The 22,779-nt window shown below is 37.2% G+C and overlaps 2 protein-coding genes across 9 annotated transcripts in view; both read left to right on the forward strand.

Annotated features, from left to right (window-relative positions):
* Positions 1–22,779, forward strand: part of Kansl1 (KAT8 regulatory NSL complex subunit 1) — a 122,130-nt gene that overhangs the window by 80,872 nt on the left and 18,479 nt on the right. For 6 of the 8 annotated variants that reach the window (XM_050120384.1, XM_050120388.1, XM_050120385.1 and 3 more), the window contains 4 exons: positions 5,115–5,256; positions 12,886–12,984; positions 19,960–20,075; positions 22,190–22,385. In XM_050120384.1, coding sequence (XP_049976341.1) covers positions 5,115–5,256; positions 12,886–12,984; positions 19,960–20,075; positions 22,190–22,385 — 553 coding nt within the window. The remainder of the gene's footprint in view (positions 1–5,114; positions 5,257–12,885; positions 12,985–19,959; positions 20,076–22,189; positions 22,386–22,779) is intronic. The other 2 variants (XM_050120390.1, XM_050120387.1) reach the window with 1 other exon arrangement.
* Nsf (N-ethylmaleimide sensitive factor, vesicle fusing ATPase) overlaps positions 1–22,779 on the forward strand; it is a 594,435-nt gene that overhangs the window by 58,095 nt on the left and 513,561 nt on the right. The window lies entirely within an intron of this gene.

The raw sequence follows: 22,779 nt of genomic DNA on the forward strand, positions 1-22,779 counted from the left end.
GTTCTAAAGCCTGCAGTTTGTCTTCTGTTAAAGGCCACTGTTTAACCCATGTTGGTTTCTCAGTTAACCATTTTAAATGTAGGGCTGTTGGTACCTGTACCTCTAAAGGTTTGCTGTTGCTTTGTGTTCTTGTACAGCCTGAATGGCTGGTGACTTTTGTGTATAGTACCTTATATTATCCTTTCCAGAGTCTCTGGGATTGCAGGAATGTTAATCTGGGTATTCCATTGCTGCAGCAGGTCACAACCCCATAAATTAATTCACTGGATTTTACCCACATATGGCCTCAGCCTTCCTCTCTGTCCTTCTGGCCTTAAGCATTCAACTGATCTCGTGCTTTGTTTCACTTGAGATAGGGTTCCAGTTCCTAGGAATTGAACATCTGTCTCTTCAAAGAGGCCAATTTGGATGCCAAGATTCTGGAGTTGTGTTACTCACGTCCACACCTGTATTTACCAAACCCACAATTACAATATCATTTACGTGCACTCTTAGCTCATCGTCTTGAAGAATCAATTAGCCCTTGGAATTCTCCTGTATTTGTTGTTACAAAGAAATCTGGTAAATGGAGAATGGTGACAGATATAAGAGCTGTCAACCAGGTAACTCAACCTGTGGGCCCTTTACAAAGAATTCCTCTGCTTTCTCTATTACCAAAAGGATAGTTATTATAGTTATTGGAATCACTTGTAGGGATATAACTTTAGTTATTGAGTTAAAAGATTGTTTCTTCACTATACCTTTACAAGAAAAGACAGAAAAAATTTCATTCTGAGTGCCTACTTATACTAATTCTCAGCCTATTAGGAGATACCAGTGAACCGTCCTTCCACTCACATTGGGCGCTAGATGAAGATGGACTCTAAAAAGAAATCCCACAATAGCTCAGAATTAAGTATAATAAAGGGTTATTTATTTAGGGGTGTGTAACAGGAGGAGTGGGCCTGCTTTTGGTCCTGGCCGTCCTGCTAGCTTACACCCAAAATAATCACACAGAAATTGTATGAATTAAATCACTGCCTGGCCCATTATCTCTAGCCCCTTATTGGCAATTTTTTTTTTTTTTAATTTTCGAGACCGGGTTTCTCCATAGCTTTTGGTTCCTGTCCTGGAACTAGCTCTTGTAGACCAGGCTGGCCTCGAACTCACAGAGATCCACCTGCCTCTGCCTCCCTAGTGCTGGGATTAAAGGTGTGTGCCACCACCTCCCGGCTTTATTGGCTAATTTTTACATCTTAATTTAAACCATTTTTGTTAATCTGTGTATTGCCACATAACTGTGGCTTACTGGCAAGATTCTAACCAGCTTCTGTCCCAGGCAGAAGATCCATGGGCGTTCTCTGTCTGCCCTTCTTCTCAGCATTCAGTTCTGTCTACTCTGCCTACCTAAATGCTGCCCTATCAAAAGACCAAAGCAGTTTCTTTATTCAACCAATGAAAGCAACACATAGACAGAAGAACCTCCTACACCATTTTTCCTTTTTCTGTTTAAACAAAACAGAAGGCTTTAACTTTAACATAGTAAAATTACATATAACAAAACAGTTATCAAGCAAGAATTACAGTTACAATATTTATATTTTATCTTTTATAATAACTAAGGAAAACAATATTTATAAATTCTAAAATTCCACCAAAGACTCCAAAAGGATATAATATTACTTAAGTAAACAGTACATTATAAGCAACTTTCAAAACTCTAGAAATGACAGAGACATCTCATTTCCTGGACAGTCATCCAAAGATTTTTTGTACCTTTGGGGCATCCATCTTTAGCCTATAGGCCCATAGTATCCAGCAGAGATTTTTATGAAGCAGGAAATTTTAAAGACAGTTTAGTCACTTTTTTTGTGTGTCCTGCAGGATGTCTCGCAGACTCTTATGAAGCAGGAACCCCGAAGGATCATCTCACCTTTTGGCAAGTTTAGCAGTCATCTCTTTGCGGGTACTACATGTTCAGTGAAGCAGTCCAGGCAAGAGTAGTTTCTTGCCCAAATGGCTGGCAAACTCCATAAGGAGTCTCTTTGATGTCCGTCTTCCTCTTGAAGTAGATTGGTGCTGCCAGGAGCAGATATGTCTCATTGTCATGAAAAGTCCTAAGTTAGTAAAACATTTTAAATGCCATATTCTGTAGTCTTTGAAAGATATGAAGAATGTCTATCCATCTGAAATATATCTATGCATATCTAGAAAATCTAACATGACTACAAATACAAACTTGACTATTATAGATGATTATCTATTAACAATCTATATTTCTTAATTATTACATTTTTCAATGAACTACACAACCACAATACCTTAATCAAGATCAGAAATACATATACATATAACAAAATTGACCTTAAATTTATATCAATTAATCAAGATTTATACTAATGCAAATTACTCATATCTATATCCTCCTACACCAGGGGTAGACTCACAGATCACAGTCCTGCATGAACGGGGAACAAGAACCAAATCCAGCAGCTGGAAGAGAAAGGGAACGTGCTTTACATTGGCATTTATAGCATAAGAGGCCACACCCAAGTGGGAGGGTAACTTAAAGGCTACTGGCTATAGCAATCTCTCTTGGGTATTTTAAAGTGATTCGTGTTCTGGAGCAGTTTATTGAGAAGACTTAGAGGCTTATAAGCTCAGATCAGGATCATTGTCAAGAGATTGCCTGGATTCTTCATCCACCAACTGTGACTATGACCCTGATTCTGTTACGTGTCAGCTCCAAGTATATTTTTATACGTTTTAATTGATCTATAAGAATAATAGTCTGTGCACGTGTGTGCGCGCACACGTGCCTTTGTGTCATGTTTTCTCATTCTGTATTGTTGAAATTAGGCATTGGTTTATACTGTAATTGCTAACTAGTATTACATTAAAATATTTTTAACGTATTTCTTTAATGATTATGTGTATCTGCGATAACATTTACAGCTGATTTTTGCTTTTATGTGAATTTTCCATTTAGCATTGTCTTGAGATTTAGTCATGTCGATATAGAGCTCTGGTTGATTTTATTTTTATTACTATAAAAAATTTTAAGGAATAAACTAATTTATTTGCCTTCATTAGCAGAATTTGATTACATAATGCACCTATTTCCTCGTGCTCGCCTCAGAAGCATATATATTATATATGAATATTTGAGACTTAGAACAGGTAAGAGTTTTCAAATAAGACACAGAAACACAAAGTTTTAACATAACAAAAATGTAGTGAACAGAGTTAAAGGACAAGCACTTGTTAATAGAGATTGTTGAGTCAAGCATACTAAATATTCACTATTTATGTGTGTATGTGTGTTCTCAGAAGCAGAATTTCTTTGTGATTGGGCTTGTACTTTTTTTTTTAACCTAACCAAATTACTCTTGAAAACGGTTGTACCAGTATATCTTGGACTGCTGCAATGGTCTAATCTTTAGTCCTTTTAAAAATATTCCTGTATTTAAGAGTTGGGATCTTACTTTGCAGCTTAGGCTGCCCTCAGTCTTGTGGTAACCCTCCTGTCTTTGTTTTTTTTTGGGGGGGGGTGTTTTGTTTGTTTTGTTGTTTTGTTTTTTTTAGATGGGGGTTACAGGTATGTGCCACTGTGTCCAGCTTGATACTGAATCTTTAGTAGGCTTGATTCATCCTCTATTAATAAGTGTTGTTTAACTTTGTTCACTTAAGTTTTTGTTGTATGTTCAAACTTTGATTGTGTTTCTGTGTCTTACTTGAAAATTCTTACCTGTTCTAAGTCTCAAATAATTTTAAGATTGACTATAGGAGAAAAGCAACTTCACAACCCAGAATCATGGCAGCAAGTCATAACAAAACATGATTTTAATTTTGTTCACATAAAGAGCTGACAATTCATGTATCCACCTATCAATTTTGGTAGTCTGTATTGTGTTCTTTTGGTCTTCTGTTCATGTTACACTGCTATAAGTATTACCACTTTATAATAAGTCTGTAATATCTGATCATTCAAATTTTGATCATACTTCACGTTTCTGAATTCCTGCTCTCTGCTTTCAATTAAAACTATGTTGTAGGGTCTAGTAAGGGGGCACCGTGGTTTTGAGAGCACTGTATACTCTTTAGAAGACTTGGATTTGATTCCCAGCACTCAAATGGTGGCTCCCAGGGAACCCAACTTTTTTGCTGGCCTTCATGAATATCAGGCATGCACACTATGAGTAGACATATATGCAGATAAAAACATCCGTACACATAAAATAAGAAATTTTAAATTAAATGTCCACCCCTTTCCCTACAGTTACTACAGCTGTAACTCTGCCATAAGGCTGGATGATGAGGAATTCAAGGTCATCCTTAGGTGTATAGCAAGTTTAAGACCAACTTGAAATACAATGAGACCCTGCCTCTAAAGAGCAGCAGCAATATCAAAAACCCAAGCAAATCAGTTTTTAAACTTAATTGAGTTTTTTAAAAAAGTATATTTTATAATTTATGTAAATTATTTATGGCTTTCTGATTTTTATTTCTATAATATTGGATTTTATTCAGGTTATGATAATGGCTAAGAATATGAAGCTTTCTTCTCTGCTATGAAGTTTTATATGTTTATCTTTATTCAGGAAGTTTGAATTTCTGTAGCTGTGATAATTTTTAATGGCTTCTTAGATTAGAAAAAAATTTATTAAACTGGATGTTGTAGCATACACTTTTAATCTCAGCACTAGGGAGGCAGAGGCGGGTGAATCTCTCTTAGTTTGAGGCCAGATAGAGCTACATAGGGAGACCCTGCTTCCAAATAAACATAGATGGTAGGTAGGTAGGTAGGTAGGTAGGTAGGTAGGTAGGTAGAATTAAAAAAGTTTTATTAAGATACTGTTTTAACAAAGAAAATGTCTTTTATCTCCTGAGAATCTAAAGCAATTTCAGGAAAAACTTGGTCCCACAGTATCAGGGTATAATAAACACCTCTACTTAGTTTTACCTCTACTTTAAAATTAGCTTTGGAAGGAAAGTGGATTGTCTGTTTTTTTTTTTTTTTTTTGGTCTGTACATCATAGTTAGTTTGTATAAGAATCTACCCACTCTCTTCCTCTTCCCATTTGGTATAGATAGTAATGCTGCTCTTGGATTTCACTCAGTTTATTTTCTTGTAGGAAACGCAGATCTGAATGGAGATGGGCTGCAGACCGAGCAGCTATTGTCAGTCGCTGGAACTGGCTTCAGGCCCATGTTTCTGACTTGGAATATCGAATTCGTCAGCAAACGGATATTTATAAACAGATACGTGCTAATAAGGTAAGGGATACATTTCTGGTGTTTTCTGATGAGTTTAAAATCTTCCATTACTTCTTTTCTTCCACCCCTTATCATTCTTTCAATAACTCTTTAACAATATCAAAATACATAGTTTAACTACTTGACCTAATAGTTTAATGGTCTAAGCCTGATGGTACTATAGTGTAGCTCAGAAAATAGAATGTAACGTTCACTTGACATGTGATTAGGAACAATGGAATCTGGGCCAATATGATTAAAAAAAAGGGGGGGGGCTGGAGAGATGGCTCAGCGTTTAAGACCATTGCCTGCTCTCCCAAAGGTCCTGAGTTCAATTCCTGGCAACCACATGGTGGCTCACAACCATCTGTAATGAGGTCTGGTGCCCTCTTCTGGCCTTCAGGCATACATGCAGAAAGAATATTGTATACATAATAAATAAATAAAGGAAGAAAGAAAGAAAGAAAGAAGTGAAAGTGAGAGATAACCTAAAAAAAAACAACAAAACAAATACTCTATCAATTGAGCTACATCCGAGCCTGTCATTNGTGGCTCACAACCATCTGTAATGAGGTCTGGTGCCCTCTTCTGGCCTTCAGGCATACATGCAGAAAGAATATTGTATACATAATAAATAAATATTTAAATAAATATTAAAAATATGATAAAAAGATACCATATAATATAACTACACACTATATTTCATTTTGAGAAAGGCATGAAGTCTGCTGCTTTTTCATTTTGCTTATTTGATTAGACATTCTCTATTATTGCTAGGCTTCTCTTTTTGGCAAAAAAAATTCAATAAAAGCTTATCAAAAGCTTAGATAAAACATAAGAATTTTATTTTCTATTTGGTTGCAGAGGACTGATTACCTTTACAGTGACATTGAGCAGTGTTTCTTCTTAAAAAGCTGTTTTGGAAAAAATGTTTTCCGTTTGTTTTGAATTTTACTTGAGAAATTATGCACAGGAAGCAAATCCCTCAACAATTACTGGGTGCTTACTATGTACCCACAGTGGTTTCTAGTAGGATATATTAGAGAACAAACATCCTGCTTTCATGGTGCTTACATTCTTCTTGAAAGCATTTTTTATAATAGTTGATGTTGAGGGCCAACTCAAGTCATCAGACTTGGTTGACAAGCCCATTAATCTGCTAAGTTAGACCATCAGTCTCATGCAAGCATTTTAAAGCTCAAGATGGAGGCTGAAGAGATGGCTCAGCGGTTAATAGTGTTTCCTGCTCTTCTGAAAGCATTCCTAGTATTCATGTTTGGCTTCACATCTGCCTGTCACTTTAGCTACGAGAAGTAAGGTGCCTTTTGGCCTCTGAGAGTATACGTGCATATACTTATGCTTATTACTAAGTCTTTTACAAATAGTGTGGGAGCTGCATGGCTAGTTCATAGCCTAGATAAAGCCTAATGCTCTTTAAAATGCCCTATGCTTGTAAAAAGTCTTTTTAAAAAAACTGTGCACAAGCGTACACACAAAAGCGTATGTGCTCCAAAGCAACACTTTAGGCGAGTTCCTTAGATGCTGCCCGTCTTTTCTTTTGAGACAAAGAGTCATTTGCGTCTGTCCTAGAGCTTGCTAACCAGAACTGGCAGACCAAAACCCTGGGGTTCTGCCCATCTCTGCCATTCTTGTACCTCTAGGATTTTAAGACTGCCCCCACTATACTTGACTTTCTATTTTGTTTTATTTACTTTTTTATGTGTGGGCCTTTGACAGTTGAACTCAAACAAGTTCATCAAAGACATAGCTTAAAGTACTCTTGTTCCCTGAATAACGTCTCTTAAAAAAAATTAATGGGGGCAAAACTAAAATATATTCCAATGTTAGTAAATATTTTAGTTTCTTTAAGTGGTTGTCACGGGAATTTTTTTAAATGCTTGGCATAGATTGTGAAGTGGGGTAGAAGCTAAGAAACTGTGCCTATCCCAAGTAAATTACTGTGTCACAGACACCTTTTCAGTGTCTACTTGGAGGCTTTTACAGCTAATAAGTGTGAATTTATATATTTGAGTTTCCTGAGTTTCCTGAGGCTAGTATAATATAGTCATTTTTGTTGCTTCTCCTATTTTACATACATTCAAAGCATGTACGTACATGTATGTTTTATAGTCTCCATTATAAAACTGATCCATTGTTACTTTGTATACCGTAAATATTTCAGCTCGACCTAGGGAATTAATAGCAATTATGAAATACATCTTGATTAAAATACCTAACAGACAGCCTGTGCCTTGCTCAAGAATCACATAAAGCTTGAAGGGACAGCCAAGTATGGCATGTACCATATACATATCATGCATGTAACATGCACACACAAATTATAATAAATTAGGTAAATAACTATAAAGTATACCAAAATTGTTGTATTCACTGTCCACACTGAAGAGCATATCTTCACTTGATGTCATCTACAAAGATACTACTTTGAAATAACTGCACAACCTCAGATTCTCAGCATGAATTTTGAAGGGGTAATCTTCAACTGTGCCTAGCAGCTAACTCTTAAAACTTTCTCAAATTATACATTACATGAATTTGATTTTTACATAGCACTATAATACGGACTTTTTTATTTTTGAGTGTTCCAGGTCCCCCTATCATAAGTATTTTAATGTTCTCCGTGTTCATCTTGGTTAATTAGTTTGGTGATTCTGAGGGTTAAGTTCTCCACCTTTGCATGTTCTGCACAATGACTAAGATTGTGCTCTATCTTCAAGGTCTCACTAAGTAACCCAGGTTGTCATTGACTCATTTAGTAGCCTAGACATGGGCTTGAACCATAAGACCCAACTCACACTTTAATTTTTATTTAATTTATTCCATAGTTTTAAATATAAAGAAACAAAAGGTCCTTTAAATGAACACACAGAGCTGAGATTTGAGTGCTCATCTCCAGACCTGTTGTTCAGTTTAGCAGTTATTTTAATTATTTACTTTTTTACGCACAAAGGGGGAGGATACTTTTCTCCTGTGATAGTAGAATGTGACAAACCTAGAAAAACAAGTATGCTAAGTCCTGCTAAATTTTGCTGTCATGATTTGCCAAGCTTGCATGAATTATATCTCCCCCTTTATGAGATGAGTTTATGTTTGGTGATAGCTATTGAGTTGTAAATTTGTCTTTGGGTACAATAGGGAACATGGAATTTTGTAAGTATTTGTCACGTTTTAGCATTAATTTTGTTGCAGATTAAAAAAACTCAGTTACATTTTCTGCCATCCTTTTGTTCACGAGGTGCTATTTAGCTCAGACTTGCTTCTACTTAGCTGGGTAACCGAGGATGACCATGAATAGCTGATCCTCCTGCCTCTGCCTTCCATACACTCAAGTTAAAGGTGTCTGCAATCATTTGGCTTTTTGTTTTTGTTTTTATGGTGGTACTGTGTTGTGTGTTTAGGTTTTTAATCAGTCTCTTACTGTGTAGCACACTCTAGCCTAGACCTCAACTTTGTAGCTCAGCTTATCCTCAGGTTTGGCTGAAGTTCTCTCTGCCTCTTTAGTTACTAGGGATTATAGAGTTATATATATCACTACTTCTGATTTACTTTGCTTATATATTAATATTTCTTTCCTCCTTTTCTTTCTTTGAGACTGGGTTTCTCTGTGTAACGTCGTTAATCTTGGAACTCTTCCATCTATAGACCAGGCTGGCCATGAACTCAAGAGATCAGTCTCTGCTGGGATTAAAGGCATTTATCCTTAACTACCGCCTGACTGATTTTGCCTTTCTTTTGTTTTTCTTTCTAAAGATATTTTTATGATTTATTTAACTTTATTTTATGTACATTGGTGTGAAGGTGTCAGATCCCGTGGAACTGGATTTATAGACAGTTGTGAGCTGCCATGTGGGTGCTAGGAATTGAACCCAGGTCTTCTGGAAGAGTGCTCTTAACTGCTGAGCCATCTCTCCAGCCCCAATTTTACCTTTCTTAAAAGTGTTGTATTCCAGGGGCTGGAGAGACACTCAGCAGTTAAGCACAGATTACTCTTCCCAGAATTTTCCCAACACCCACATAGCAGCCTACACCTGTCCATAACTGCAGTCTCAGGAGATCAGATACCTTCCTCCAGAGGTATTGTGCCCATGTGGTTCATAGATATAGATTCAGGCAAAATATCCATGTACATAAAATAAAAATGAAATTTTAAAAAAATAATAAAATTTTAAAGCGATTTATTCAGAAAAGGGGGACTATTGTGTTGCCGGGGGTTCCAGGGTTCAAAGTCTGATTTCTGTTCTAACAAAAGTTAGCTGGTAACATCTAAATCTTACTTACTCTCCCAAAGGTTTCTTTTGTTGTTCTCTGACAAACATGTATTTTCTAGTAATTCTTCCTACTCTTTTATACACTGTGGTATCTTTAGATTTTTGTTTGGAGCCTCAAACAGAGGACCTTGAACAACTTATTCTCTTGATTCTACCTCCTGAGTATGGTACCACTTGTTTGCCTTAAACTCGGTGAGGGAATTGAGGGCCTCATGCATGCTTATATTATTTGAATTTTCCTAGGTCAGCTAGTTAGTTCCCACTAACTAGCTTACCATTTGTAAGATGCTTCCTTACCTTAGAAAAGGGAAAACAATGTGTTTTAAGTTATAAAAATTCTTGATAAGTTCCATAGAGAAGTGCTAACGTAGCTTTCAGTTAAAATATTCTTTAGAGCAGCTAGGTTAGGAGTTGTCACAACAGCAGCTCAGAACAAAGGAAATTTTTTACTTTAAATACTTTAAAGGGGAGTGTTCTAATTTGAGATAAGCTGGTTTTGAACTATCCACCTTAGGGACTTCTGCCTTGTAAACAACATAGTGGGTAGTTTGTCTGGTGCACCTGGGATGGGAAAGAGGCTGCAGGAGGGTCCTGGCTAGTTCCCCCTACAGTAGCAGCATCTGTAATTTGACGTTCATGCTCTTTCTTATGTAGAAGTTCATTCACACATCTTTAAGTTCCAGAGGTGATATCTCTGGTTAGAGGCTTATATCAGACAGATAATTTTAAACTATCTTCACAAATATTTTCTTTTTAACACATTCTGTATGCTCTTTTGTTCTTTTCATCATTTCAACACATGTGTTGAAATTTCACATATAGTAATTAAAACTGAGGAAAAGCATAGAGACCAAGCTGGGTTTGATGTTAACAGCAACTTCTTTTTCATAAGCAATCTTGAGCATCCATTACTATTTTTTTTTATTCTTCCTGATTTGTCATCTGTGAAATTATACATCAGTTATTATAATGTAAGAAAAATTTTGAAGATAGATTAAAATGAAACCAAACCTAGTGGTGCATGCCTTTAATCCCAGGCAAAGAAAAACATGTTGGTCTCTGAGTTTGAAGCCAATTTGGTCTAAAAAGTGATTTCCAGTTCAGGCAGGGCTACACAGAGAAACTGTCTCCGTGGGAAATAAGAAAAAAGGGGTGGGGGTGGATACAGAAAGAGCTAAATCAGGCATGGTGGCTTAGGCCTGTAATTTTAGCACTTAGACTGAGGCACATGGGCATGCAATACACACACTGGATTTAATAAGATGGAAGGGAGATGAGTGGAATCAGCTGAAGACTTACACTTTAATAATTTATTTGACTATACACCTTTGTGGTCTCTCCCAATTCTTAATCTTTTGGTCCTTGTTTAAAAACAGAAATTAACCTAGATGAATATGATGGTACATACCTTCAATTCCAATCTCTTACAGGCTGAGATGGGAGAATTGTGAGTTCAGAGCCAGCATGAACTGCTTCAAGATCTTGTCTTGATTCCCCCATTAATCACCACTCCAAATACTTATCGCAGCCTCATGAGTTTCTTTTTATTTTCTGAGATGGGTCTCATATCCTAAACTGGCCTTGAACTGGAATTCCATCCAAGTTCTGAGATGATAAGCATTACCATTGTGTGCAGTTTAGATGGAACATTTTTCAGAAATAATGCACAAGAACACTGCCTTTTGCAAAAAGTTTTTTTAACTTTTAAGTGATAAGGTTTAGGGGGTCTGTTTTATATTTAACAAAATAGTAAGAAAATATTTTTAAGATTTATGTTTTTTGAGACCTTCCTTTCATTGGCCAGAAGAATGACCTTGAATTTGTGGCCTTCCTCTTGCATCATCTTCCTCAATGCTTTGTTGTTGTTGTGTATGAGCCATTATACTCAGATGGAAGTTTCTCTTAAATTTCATTTATGTGTATGAGTATTTTGCCTATATTTCTGTGCATCACTAGTGTGCCTAGTTCTCACAGAGACCAGAAGAAGGCACTGCATCACCAGGAACTGTTGTTACAGACAGTTGTAAGCTATCATATGTGTACTGGAAATTGAACATGAGACCTTTGGAAGAGCAGCCAGTGTCAAGAGGGAGAAGTAATGGGGATAGGGAGAGACAGAGACATAAGATCCCCTGGAGAAGCTGGTGAGCTAGACTGGCCCAAATTGACAAGCTCCAGGTTCAATGAGGGACTCTGCTTCTTTAAAATGTAGGGGGATTGAGAAAGACAACTTGACATTAACTTCATTAGATGCATTCATGCACACTTACTACACATACACACATGCCAGATAAAGCAAAGCTACTAATGTTTGGTTTCAAGGCTAAGTCTTATTGTGTATTTCAGTTGGGCCTCAAACTCAAGATCTTCTTGACTCCGGCCTCCCAAGTACTGGAATCATAGACATGTTCCACTAGCTAACTGAAAAACTTAATTTTGTTTGTTGTCATAACATCTTTCATATGATAATTATAAAGTCTGGATTTGAAATCGTTAAGCACAGACTCAATTTTAGGTATTATTTAGTTTCCAAGGAATCTACATTTGGGACGTATTTTAAGAAGTTTGTGGTTCAGTTGCACAGACTATTCCATTTGTCCTTGTTTGTATTTTTTTGTGCTCAGATAAAGTTCTTTAAGTTCATGAATTCATTATTCACAAAAGTAGCCCAGTGTAGTAATTATACACATTTATGATCAATTTAACTGAAAACCTTCCTTTGCTCATGTTAGCCTAATAAAATCTAGTTGATAATTTATCAGGTCCAATAAAATACTCTGATAAGATTCTAGATCTGGTAGGTCAGAATAAAAGGAGCGACATGTAAGATAAGCCCTGTAGGTGAATGAGGGTAAAGGAAAAGGAGGGTGTGAGGGTCTAAATCTTTCTTTTAAAATTACATTTATTTGTAGATGTGCCCACACACATATGCACACATATGCCACAGTGAGAACTTATAGGCCAAAGGACAGCTGATAGAATCAGCTCTCTTTTTCATGTATATCATCAGGCATAGCAGCAAGCTCCCCTACTTTCTGAATCATCTCTCTGGCTTAGATCTGAATCCCAACATCTTGCTGAATTTGTCACTGTTCCTCAACTTTTTGTTGAAGCCTTTTTGACAAGGTTAGAATCCAAGGCCTTGCACAGAAGGGTTAAAGTGCTCTATCACTGAGCTGTACCCGAAACCCTGAAAAAAATCTCAGGAGAGTAAAGCTACTGCTTTTCCAGGCTGTTTTTGAGCCATAGGTTAACAGAAAAGACCTGGTTAACAAATTCCCTGCCCCTACCAATTTCAGATTAATTCCTAAGCTTGCAGTTTATACCGCTCACACTGTTTTTTCTACTCTTTGTCCTACAGGGGTTGATAGTCCTTGGGGAGGCACCTTTCCCAGACCATACAACAGACTTATTTTCACTTAGTTCTGAGGTGAAGACAGATCATGGGACTGATAAATTGGTAAGTATAAAAGATAGAAAGGGGGGAAAGAAATAAGGTAGCTCTTAACAGGTCAAGCAGTTGTAACCAGCTCAAACACAAGGTTACAGAGTAGTGGTTGAAATCAGGGCACTGTACAGGTAACATGTGCATACAGTTTTGATAAGGTAACTCTTCTGGACCAGTATAGTGCCAAGAAGCTGCTGAGAGGGAGTTAGTTTTTTCCAGTGGAAGGCCACATATTCAGAAGAATACAGACAGCACAGTTGAACTTGGGGGAGGGGTTGGGAGTTCGAGATAGAATCTCTCTTACATAGTCCTGACTGTCCTGGAACTCATTATATAGATCAGGTTTACCTTGAATACACAGACCCTCCTGCCTCATCTTCCCAGAGTGCTGAGGTTAAAGGCTTGTCAAGACACCTGGCTCTTTTTTTAAGGATACCAATTTGGATGTGTAAGAAAGGGAAGAGTGGGTCTGGGAGAAGATGGACAGGTGTGCGTGGGTGTATGATCAAACACTGTACAAAATTCTCAAAGAACAAATAAAAGAGCAAAGGGGAAAATACTGGATTAGAGAATACTGCAGAAATACCAAAAACACTTTTGTGAATGATTCTTATTTTGTAATAAGAATAAAACTATCATCTTAATAATCTTTTACATTATTGGATCCTTTTTCATTTCTTTATCCTTTCTCCTTAAAAAGGTATTGACTTTTATGAATGTTAACATTACTTGGTAGAAGTTTCAGTGTCTTTGAAACTATAGACTTTGTTAATGTTTTCTTTTGGCTATGCTTCCCAAGAGATGAACAAGACTTTCTGGATGGTGGTGGTTGTTGTTGCTTAAGTTAAACTAAGGAGTTTGCTTTCATCTGCAACCCAAAATACTTTATCATCATTTACTTTCTGTTATTATTAGTGTGAACTCAGGATTTGGTGAAATAGTTTTTTTTCCCAAGGAAGAGCTTAGAGATGTTTGAATCTTTGGTTGGTCTTTACCTGATTCTGCTACTTTGGTTCTGCTTGCTTGTCTCGGCCTGATTTTTTGGGCAGTGGTGGCACATGCCTTCATCCCAGCACTTGGGAGGCAGGGGCAGACAGATCTCTGTGAGTTCCAGGCCAGGTCTACAGATCTAATTCCAGGACAGCCAGGGGTACACAGAGAAACCCTGTTTCTTAACAAGCGAACAAAAAAAGAATGGAGAACCGAGTCTCACTAAGTTTAGCAGGCTGGCTTTGAACTCTGTTCGTTACCTTTCCTGTTGCTGTGATCAGCTAACCTGATGAAAGAATGCTCATACTTCCAGGGTATACGGTGTCATGGCACAGAACTCAGGGAGCCTGTGACATAGGTAGTCAACATATTCCATCAGCTGTCTCGAGTCAAAAGCCATAAATTCTGGTGCTTAGTTAGCTCTCTCTTTTATGAAGTCTAGAACCCTGTCCCAGGGAATGGAACCACTCACTAGTTAGCCTAATTAAAACAATTCATATATAGGCCTATCCAACCCCCAAGAAACCTATATATCTTTTTTTAAATTTTATTTATTTATTATGTATACAATATTCTGTCTATGTGTATGCCTGCAGGCCAGAAGAGGGCACCAGACCTCATTACAGATGGTTGTGAGCCACCATGTGGTTGCTGGGAATTGAACTCAGGACCTTGGGAAGAGAAGGCAATGCTCTTAACCACTGAGCCATCTCTCCAGCCCCCCCCCCCCCCCCCCATATATCTTTTTTAAAAAGAAAAAATGCACACCCAAGAGGTCTGGAGAGATAGCTTAGGTTAGGAACACAGGCTGTTCTTCCAGAGGATTGAAGTTAGATTCCCAGCATCTATATGGAGGCTCACAACTGTCTATGACTCCAGTCCAAAGGGATCCAGTGCTTTCTGCCCTCTGCAGGACGTGCTTGCACATGCAGGCAAGACACTTATACATATAAAATAAAAATGAATAAATCTTAAAACTAAAAAAAGAAAGGTCAAAACCAAGATGAACAATAGAATTCAAATGTCAACGTTTGTCTTCTGGAAAGATAGTTAAGTTAGTAGGTCATTATTAATATAAAAGAGAAAAGATAAAATTGCCAACATAAAGACTTAACACTACAGATTTTATAAATAATAAAATTTTATAAACAGCTTAGTGCTGCTTTGGTAACATAGATGAAATATTTAGCTTCTCTTTAAGAGATACAGATTTCGAGATTGACTGCCCCTTTATTTTACCTCTCCCCATCAATAAACATCACAGTCTCAAATAGAGAAGATGGTAATTTTGCATATAACTCATGTGCCCATGTATACTTTTGTCTCTTAAATAACATTTAAATAGCTTCTGTAAATACAGTGTTCTTTTGAGGGAATAATAACCCCAAAAGCCTGTGAATGTTCAGTACAGATAGGTTTCTTCTATTTTCTATTCATTGTGTGTTGACTCCATAGTGGTGACATTTGTGGTTACAGTGAACCAAATATAAATAAGTGAATAGCCATATTTTTGTTTAAGAAATTGAATTTGTATTTGCAAATTTTTTTCAAAATAGCTTAATTCCAGTGTACCCAAATCTCATGGGGAAAAAAGTAGAAGGGAAAATTTCTAGCCATAGTAACAGATCAAACGAATGGATATAACAGAACATGTCATGAACAACAAAAAGGTTTCTATTGGTGCATCATTAGAGTTAGAAGCCAGCTGGATAGTCTGTTTCAAAAAAAAACAAAATGGCCTTGAACAAGTAAGAATGCTTGTCACCAAGCCTGATGACCTGAATTCAATACTTGGGACTCATGTGGTGGAAAGAAGGAAAACTCCCACAGGGTGTCTTCTGGCCTCTACATGTGTCCTTTGGTGTGCACTCACTCACATACAAATAAATGTAATTTAAAATAAAATTGTCAGTGAGCTGTGACTAGAAGCAAACTTCCTCAGAAAAGTATACTCACTGTAAAACATACTGCATTTTTGCCTGTATAGAAGGAATGTTGCAAAGGCATTGTACTTTGTCATGGCTAGTGCACAAGTCATTCAAACTGGAAAAGACAAAGCAAAACTTTTGAAAACCTTATGCAGAAGTTTTCAAAAGCATAAGTCCTTTTATATAAAAGTCTCAAGATAAAAGATCAACGTACTAAATTCAGTTGCATTTCAACTTATTGGCGGCAAGTAACTAAATAATTTCCATCAGGAAACCTAAAGTAAAGCAGTGGTGACACAAATCTTTAATCCCAGCACTTGGGAGGCAGATTCAGACAGAGCTCTTGAGTTTGAGGCCAGCCTGGTCTACAGAGCAATTAAGTTCCAGCACAGCCATGGCTACACAGAGAGACCCTGTCTCGAAAAACCTAAACAAACAAACAAATAAATAGAAAGAAATGTAAAGTAAAGCTGGGTATATGATAGTATATCATATGCTATGTTGAAATAGAAAATCAGAGTTCAAGGTCAGCCTGACTGTATAGTCAGTTTGAGGCCAGCCTAGGATACATGAGACTGTCCAAAAGAAGGAATTGGGGGAGGAAGGAGAAAAAAAAAAAAAAAAAAAAGAACAGAGAGAATGGCACATGTGTGCAGTGAGTTACTTTTAATCAAATGTTAAGATCCCTTAGGGGTGTGGCTCAGCCAAGTTATATAACAGCCCTTAATTGAAGAAAGCTAATGAAATTTTACAAAGCAATTGTTTTGTTCTGAGGCAGGTGTATCAGCATAGGTCAAGTTAAATATCAGAGTCTCAGTCCCACTGTTTCAGCCTCTGAAGTGCTATGATTACAAACAACTGTCATTACATATTATAGTCTTTCTTTGTCATTCAGTTATTTATTTAGTGTGTTTTTCATGCATGAATGCGGAGAGGGAGCTGCAAGGTTGATATCTGGTGTTTTCTTAATTGCTTTCCACTGTATTTGAGATCTCACTGTAACCCAGAGTTTTCCAATTCAGCTAGTCTAGCTCAATAGCTTACTCCAGGGGAATCTTGTCTCTGTTCCCCTGGCTCTGGGATTATAGGGAGGCTGCCACTCTGGCTCATGATTTATGAAAATACTAGGGATCCAAATTAAGGCCCTCATGCTTTCTTGGCAAGTTTTTCTACTCACTGAACCTACTATCTCTTCAGCTCTTTTTTTTTTTCAGTACTTAGAATAGATTTATCACCATTAATCTTATTTTACATGGGTTTGTTTATTTATTTTTTTTAAAATTCGTTTGCTTGAATTATCTAGTTATGGCATTGGAATCGCTTTTAGATTGGCTCTTATGTCATTTTTACTTGGTTACTTATTTATTTTAGTTTTTTGTTTTGAGGTAGTATGTGACTAAGCTGCCCAGGCTGGCCTTGGAGAGAACATTGTCTAGAAACTAAGATCTGGGCACTGGTTATAGTCATTGCTGTCTGTATCATTATAAGATTTTTCAATAGATAAAGCCAAGAAACTTAACTGCTGGTGTTCATATATCTGTAACACGTCTATTTTTATTTCATTATCTGTTCATCTGTATGTTTTAAGATATGAGTTTAAGATTGTGAGTTTAAGACTGGGGGCTAGAAAGAGATAACTCAGTAAAGAACACATTTTGCTCCTGCAGAGGACTTTTGTTTAGTTCTCAGCACCTACATCATGGCTCACAACCTTTGTAACTCCTGTATAGGGGATCTGGTGCCTTTTTTATGAAGGTATCAGATACATGTGTGATTCATATACAAACACATGCAGGCAAAATACTCATACCCATAAAATAATCTTAAAAAGAAAAAAATGAGATTGAGACCAACCTGGCTACAAAGTTAAATCTTGTTTACCCATGAATTACTACCAGTTTGTCATAATAGTTTTCATGTTGTTATTGGTAGTTGTTTTCATTTTGATACTTGGTACTGCTTACTAAGGCTGACCTCCAACTGGCAGCAATCCTTAACTTGGCCTCCAAAGTGCTGCAGCTAGATATGTGTGCCACCACATCTGGCAATACTTGTGTGTTCAGTAGAACCACCTATATAAAAGGGTTTTATGATTACCAGCTCATATACTGTGAGAAATAAATTTATTACTCCTAGAGTACGAGTTTGTGTACAAAATGTTAATGCTATCTGTCATACAGTCCAAACTGTTTTCTGAAGTTAAGTAGAAATTTTCTTTCCTTAATGGGTTTTTTGTTGATTTTTGTTATTGTTGGGTTTGTTTGTCCCAAGGTTTCTCTACATCTGGCTCTGTCTGAGTGCTGGAATTAAAGGCATGTCCTACCACACCTGGCCTTATATATATCTTTTATGGTAGCTAATGTTTTTGTGATGGGGTGTGTTTGTTTATAAATAGTCTATTCCACTTCTCATAGTAGTCACCCACAAAATGGTTGAGGGTTTTTGTTTTGATTTTTGTTGGGAGAAGGAGGTTCAAGAAACAGTAGTATCACTCCTTTCTTATCTACTATTAGTTTTGGTTTACTTTTTCTTTGTTTTTGGGTTTTTTTTTTTTTTTTGGTGGGTTTTTGTTTGGTGTTGTGTTTTTTTTTTTTTTTTTTTTTTTTTTTTTTTTTNTTTTTTTTACACAATGGGCCCTTGTATATTTTTGTTGTGCTTCTGTTGTATGTTGTTTTGAGATGAGATCTCATATAGCCCAGAAACTCAGTATATAGCTGAGAATGAACATGGCATCCTCTACTACTCCCTCAGACCTTGCCTCCTTGTGTAAATATTGTTTAAATGAGCATTTAGTCGTAGATTCAAAATTGAGGATTTTTTTAGTGAAAACATTTTTTGCTTGAGTATTGGTAATAATGCCATTAAAGTATTATATATTGGTTATCTTTTATCCATTTCATGCTCAACCTACTTTACAGAAGTGGTGGTGTAAATAACTGAACTATTTTTAATATGCTTTCTCAGAAGAAAGGTATGCTAAAAATGTAAGCTATTGCTATTCAGTAGTTCGAGATATCATTCTTAACCTTTGGTTAAGCAGGAATAGTTTCTTTTCCTTCAGTTTTTGCATTCACTGGGGATATAATGGTACTTTGGCCTGACTAAATGTTTGTGGGTAGAGTTAAAGCAATATAAACTGGCTAGGAAATATTGATCCATAACTATCCTTTTGAGTAAAATTGGCAAGATGTTTTACAGTTGCTATTTCCTTAAGTTATAAATATTTGCAATGATATATATATCCTGCTTATAGATTTATTGTAATTAAACAACGTTCCTTTTGAAATTTTGTAAATAATAATCCTCTGGGCTAGGGATGTAAGCTCCTGGTTCAATTGCTAACACCACATTTGCCCTTGGGAGGGGAGAGTGTTTAGAGGGAAGAGTGAGAAGCTCAAGGTCATCCTCTGCTGTAGTTGGAAAGGAGAGAAACAACTCCACAACGTTGTCTGTCTTTTGACCTCCATGCAAAGGCGAGGGCACACACAGACCCAAAACAATATTTTAAAGAACCAAAACCCAAACCTATGCTATTTATCATTGAGAAGATGCTGTGTTACTGTTTTGATACTGTTACTATTTTATCCTTTTTTGCGAGAGTTATGTTACTGTATAATTGTTTGGCTATACTTTTGTTCCACAGAATTATATTGAGGTTCTTCCTATGTCATTATGTATGTTCTACATGTAATCTGGTAAATATTTCTCTTTTCTCCAGAGCTAATTCTTTAATTATTTTATTTAAGTCATATACTTTTTTTAATGTACCCATCTTCTCTACTTCATTAGTTAATTGATTGATTGATTGATTGTGTATGCAATATTCTATCTGTGTGTGTGCCTGCAGGCCAGAAGGGGACACCAGACCTTATTACAGATGGTTGTGAGCCACCATGTGGTTGCTTGGAATTGAACTCAGGACCTTTGGAAGAGAAGACAATGCTCTTAATCACTGAGCCATTTCTCCAGCCCCCATGTTTTGTTTTTCAAGTTCCATGTCAGAGATTTCAATGAAATGGTGTTGCAGGGGTTAGTGCTAATGTGTTTTTTATTTCTTTTCTTTACTCAGATTGAGTCTGTTTCTCAGCCTTCAGAAAACCATGGTATTCCTGTTAGTCATATTTCAGAGTCCTTGTCTACCAAATCATGTGGAGCACTGAGACCTGTCAATGGGGTTGTTAACAGGTAATTTTTATCTCCTTTACTTCTCACGCTTAATGCCCATGTTGTAAAAGTAGAATTTGGCTGGTTGTGGTGGCACACGCCAGTAGGATTTAGTGAAAGAGGCGGAAGTGGGAGGATCAAGAGTTCAAGGCCAGAATGGGCTAAAGAAATTGGAGTGGGGGTGGTGGGGTGTTGGTGATGCATACCTTTAAATCCCAGCACTCAAGATGCAGAGGCAGGCAGATTTCTGAGTTCAAGGCAAGCTTGGTCTACAAAATGAGTTTCAGGACAGGCTCCAAAGATACACAGAGAAACTCTTTCTCAAAAAATAAAAATGTTGGATTTAGGAAAGAATAAACGGGGAAAAATGTATGGTTCAATAAAATCATTTTTTAAAAATGCAAAAAAAAAAAAATGAATTTGGAGTGCCTAGTTATTCCCAGCCAGGGCTGACTAAAGCAACCCTATTATTGAGTAATACTTTGTGTGTCTTACACTGTGCCCAAGGTTTTTGGTTTTTGTTTTTTCTCTTTAGACAGGGTTTCTCTGTAGCCCTGATTGGCCCAGAACTCACTCTGTAGACCAGGCTAGCCTCGAACTCAAACATCAACCTGCATCTACCTCCCAATACCAAGTTTTGTTTTGTTTTGTTTCGTTTTTGTTTTTTTTTTTTTTTTTTTTTTTTTTGTTTTGTTTCTTTTTTTTTTTTTTTTTTTTTTTTTTTTTTTTTTTTTTTTTTTTTTTTTTTTTTTTTTTTTTTGGTTGGTTGGTTGGTTGGGTTTTTTTTTTTTTCTTCGAGACAGGGTTTCTCTGTAGCTTTGGAGCCTGTCCTGGAACTAGCTCTGTAGACCAGGCTGGTCTTGAACTCACAGAGATCCGCCTGCCTCTGCCTCCCGAGTGCTGGGATTAAAGGCGTGTGCCACCAAGTTATTTTATTTAGTACATGTATGTAATCCTTTGTACCTACCATTGTCTGACTGGTCATGGCGTCAACAAAATCCTATAGTTAAATTGTGTGAAGATTCCTAAGTTCCCTGTGCATGTGAATAAAATATTATTTATCATTAAATTCATTATCACAGGAGAACTGTTTTTATTTATTTTTATTTTATATGCATTGGTGTTTTTTTATTTATTAAAGATTTCTATCTCTTCCCCACCACCGCCTCCCCTTTCCCTCCCCCTCCCCCAATCAAGTCTCCCTCCCTCTTCAGCCCAAAGAGCAATCAGGGTTCTCTGACCTGTGGGAAGTCCAAGGACCACCCACCTCCCCATCCAGGTCTAGTAAGTTGAGCATCCAAACTGCCTAGGCTCCCACAAAGCCAATACGTGCAGTAGGATCAAAAACCCATTGCCATTGTTCTTGAGGTCTCAGTAGTCCTCATTGTCCGCTATGTTCAGCGAGACCGGTTTTAACCCAGGCTTTTTCAGACCCATGCATTGGTGTTTTTGCCATGGGTTTTGGGTTCCCTAGAACTGGAATTACAGGCAGTTGTGAGCTGCCATGTGAGTGGGAATTGAACCTGGGTTTTCTGGAAGAGTAACTAGTGCTCTTAACCACTGCGCTCTCTCTCCAGCCCCAGGAGAACTGTTTTTAACACTGTTCATTAATGTTTGCAAAATTGGCTGGTCCATTGTGTTCTCTGCTTTCCATTGTGTTCTCTGCTTTTAATCCCAGCGTTCGGGAAGCAGAGGCAAACAGATCTCTGTGAGTTCGAGGCCAACCTGGCCTACAAAGTGAGTTCCAGGATAGCCAGAGCTATTACACAGAGAAACCGTATCTCCAAAAACAACACCAGAAAAAACTCCAAAACAAATTTGCAAAATTGTTTTCTTATTAAATATAATTTTTTCTATAGTTTTTTTAGACATATTTCTGTTATGGGAGAAAAGCTAACAATGAATACTTGAGTTTATTGACTTTTGCACCTTTCAGAAATGATAGGTGTTGTGCACTGAGAGCCTCATGAGTAGGCACACACAGAGATAAGTGTGTGCTCTCATCCAGAGTTGACCTGCTCCTGTAAAAGAAGACCTGTTTATGTCTTTGAACATTTGAAAGTCAGGAAATGGAGCCCACATTAGAGGTTTTGTTTCCTCTGTGTTTTGAAATGTATCTTCCTCCCTTTTTGTAGTCTTCAGCCTGTCCTGGCAGACCATGTTCCAGGTGACAGCTCTGATGCTGAGGAACAATTACATAAAAAGCAACGGCTGAATTTAGTTTCTTCATCATCTGACGGCACCTGTGTGGCAGCCCGAACAAGGCCTGTAGTGAGCTGTAAGAAGCGGAGGCTTGTTAGGCCCAGCAGCATTGTTCCTCTTTCTAAGAAGGTGAGTACTCAAGATCAGTCTCTTCTCAACCTCACTCCATTTACCTAATGCTTTTCAAAGTAGGGTAGCCCCCAAGGTTTCTTGAGAGCCTTAAAAAAGTACTAAGTTCCTAAACCTGCTCCTCCCTAGAGCTTGGTTTAGTTGGTTTGGAGTTAGGATTGAAATTGTTTTTCCCTTTTAATTTTGATTTAGCATGCCATGTTTGCTGTGGCAGTTTCACATGTATACTTTGTTCATTGGGAGGTCTTGTTTTTCAAAAAGCTCTTAGATGACTGCAGCCAGATTTGAAAACTCCTGGCTTGAGTTTTGAAACAAAAGAAGAGTCTCTGGAAGTTTAAGTGCTGCCATGAACACTTCTGTTTCTCACCTGTACTGTTTTTGCTGAAATCAACAG

The sequence above is a fragment of the Alexandromys fortis genome, unplaced genomic scaffold (genome assembly GCF_014885135.2).
Source record: "Alexandromys fortis isolate MF-2015 unplaced genomic scaffold, M_Fortis_MF-2015_v1.1 scaffold_174, whole genome shotgun sequence".
NCBI lineage: Eukaryota > Metazoa > Chordata > Mammalia > Rodentia > Cricetidae > Alexandromys > Alexandromys fortis.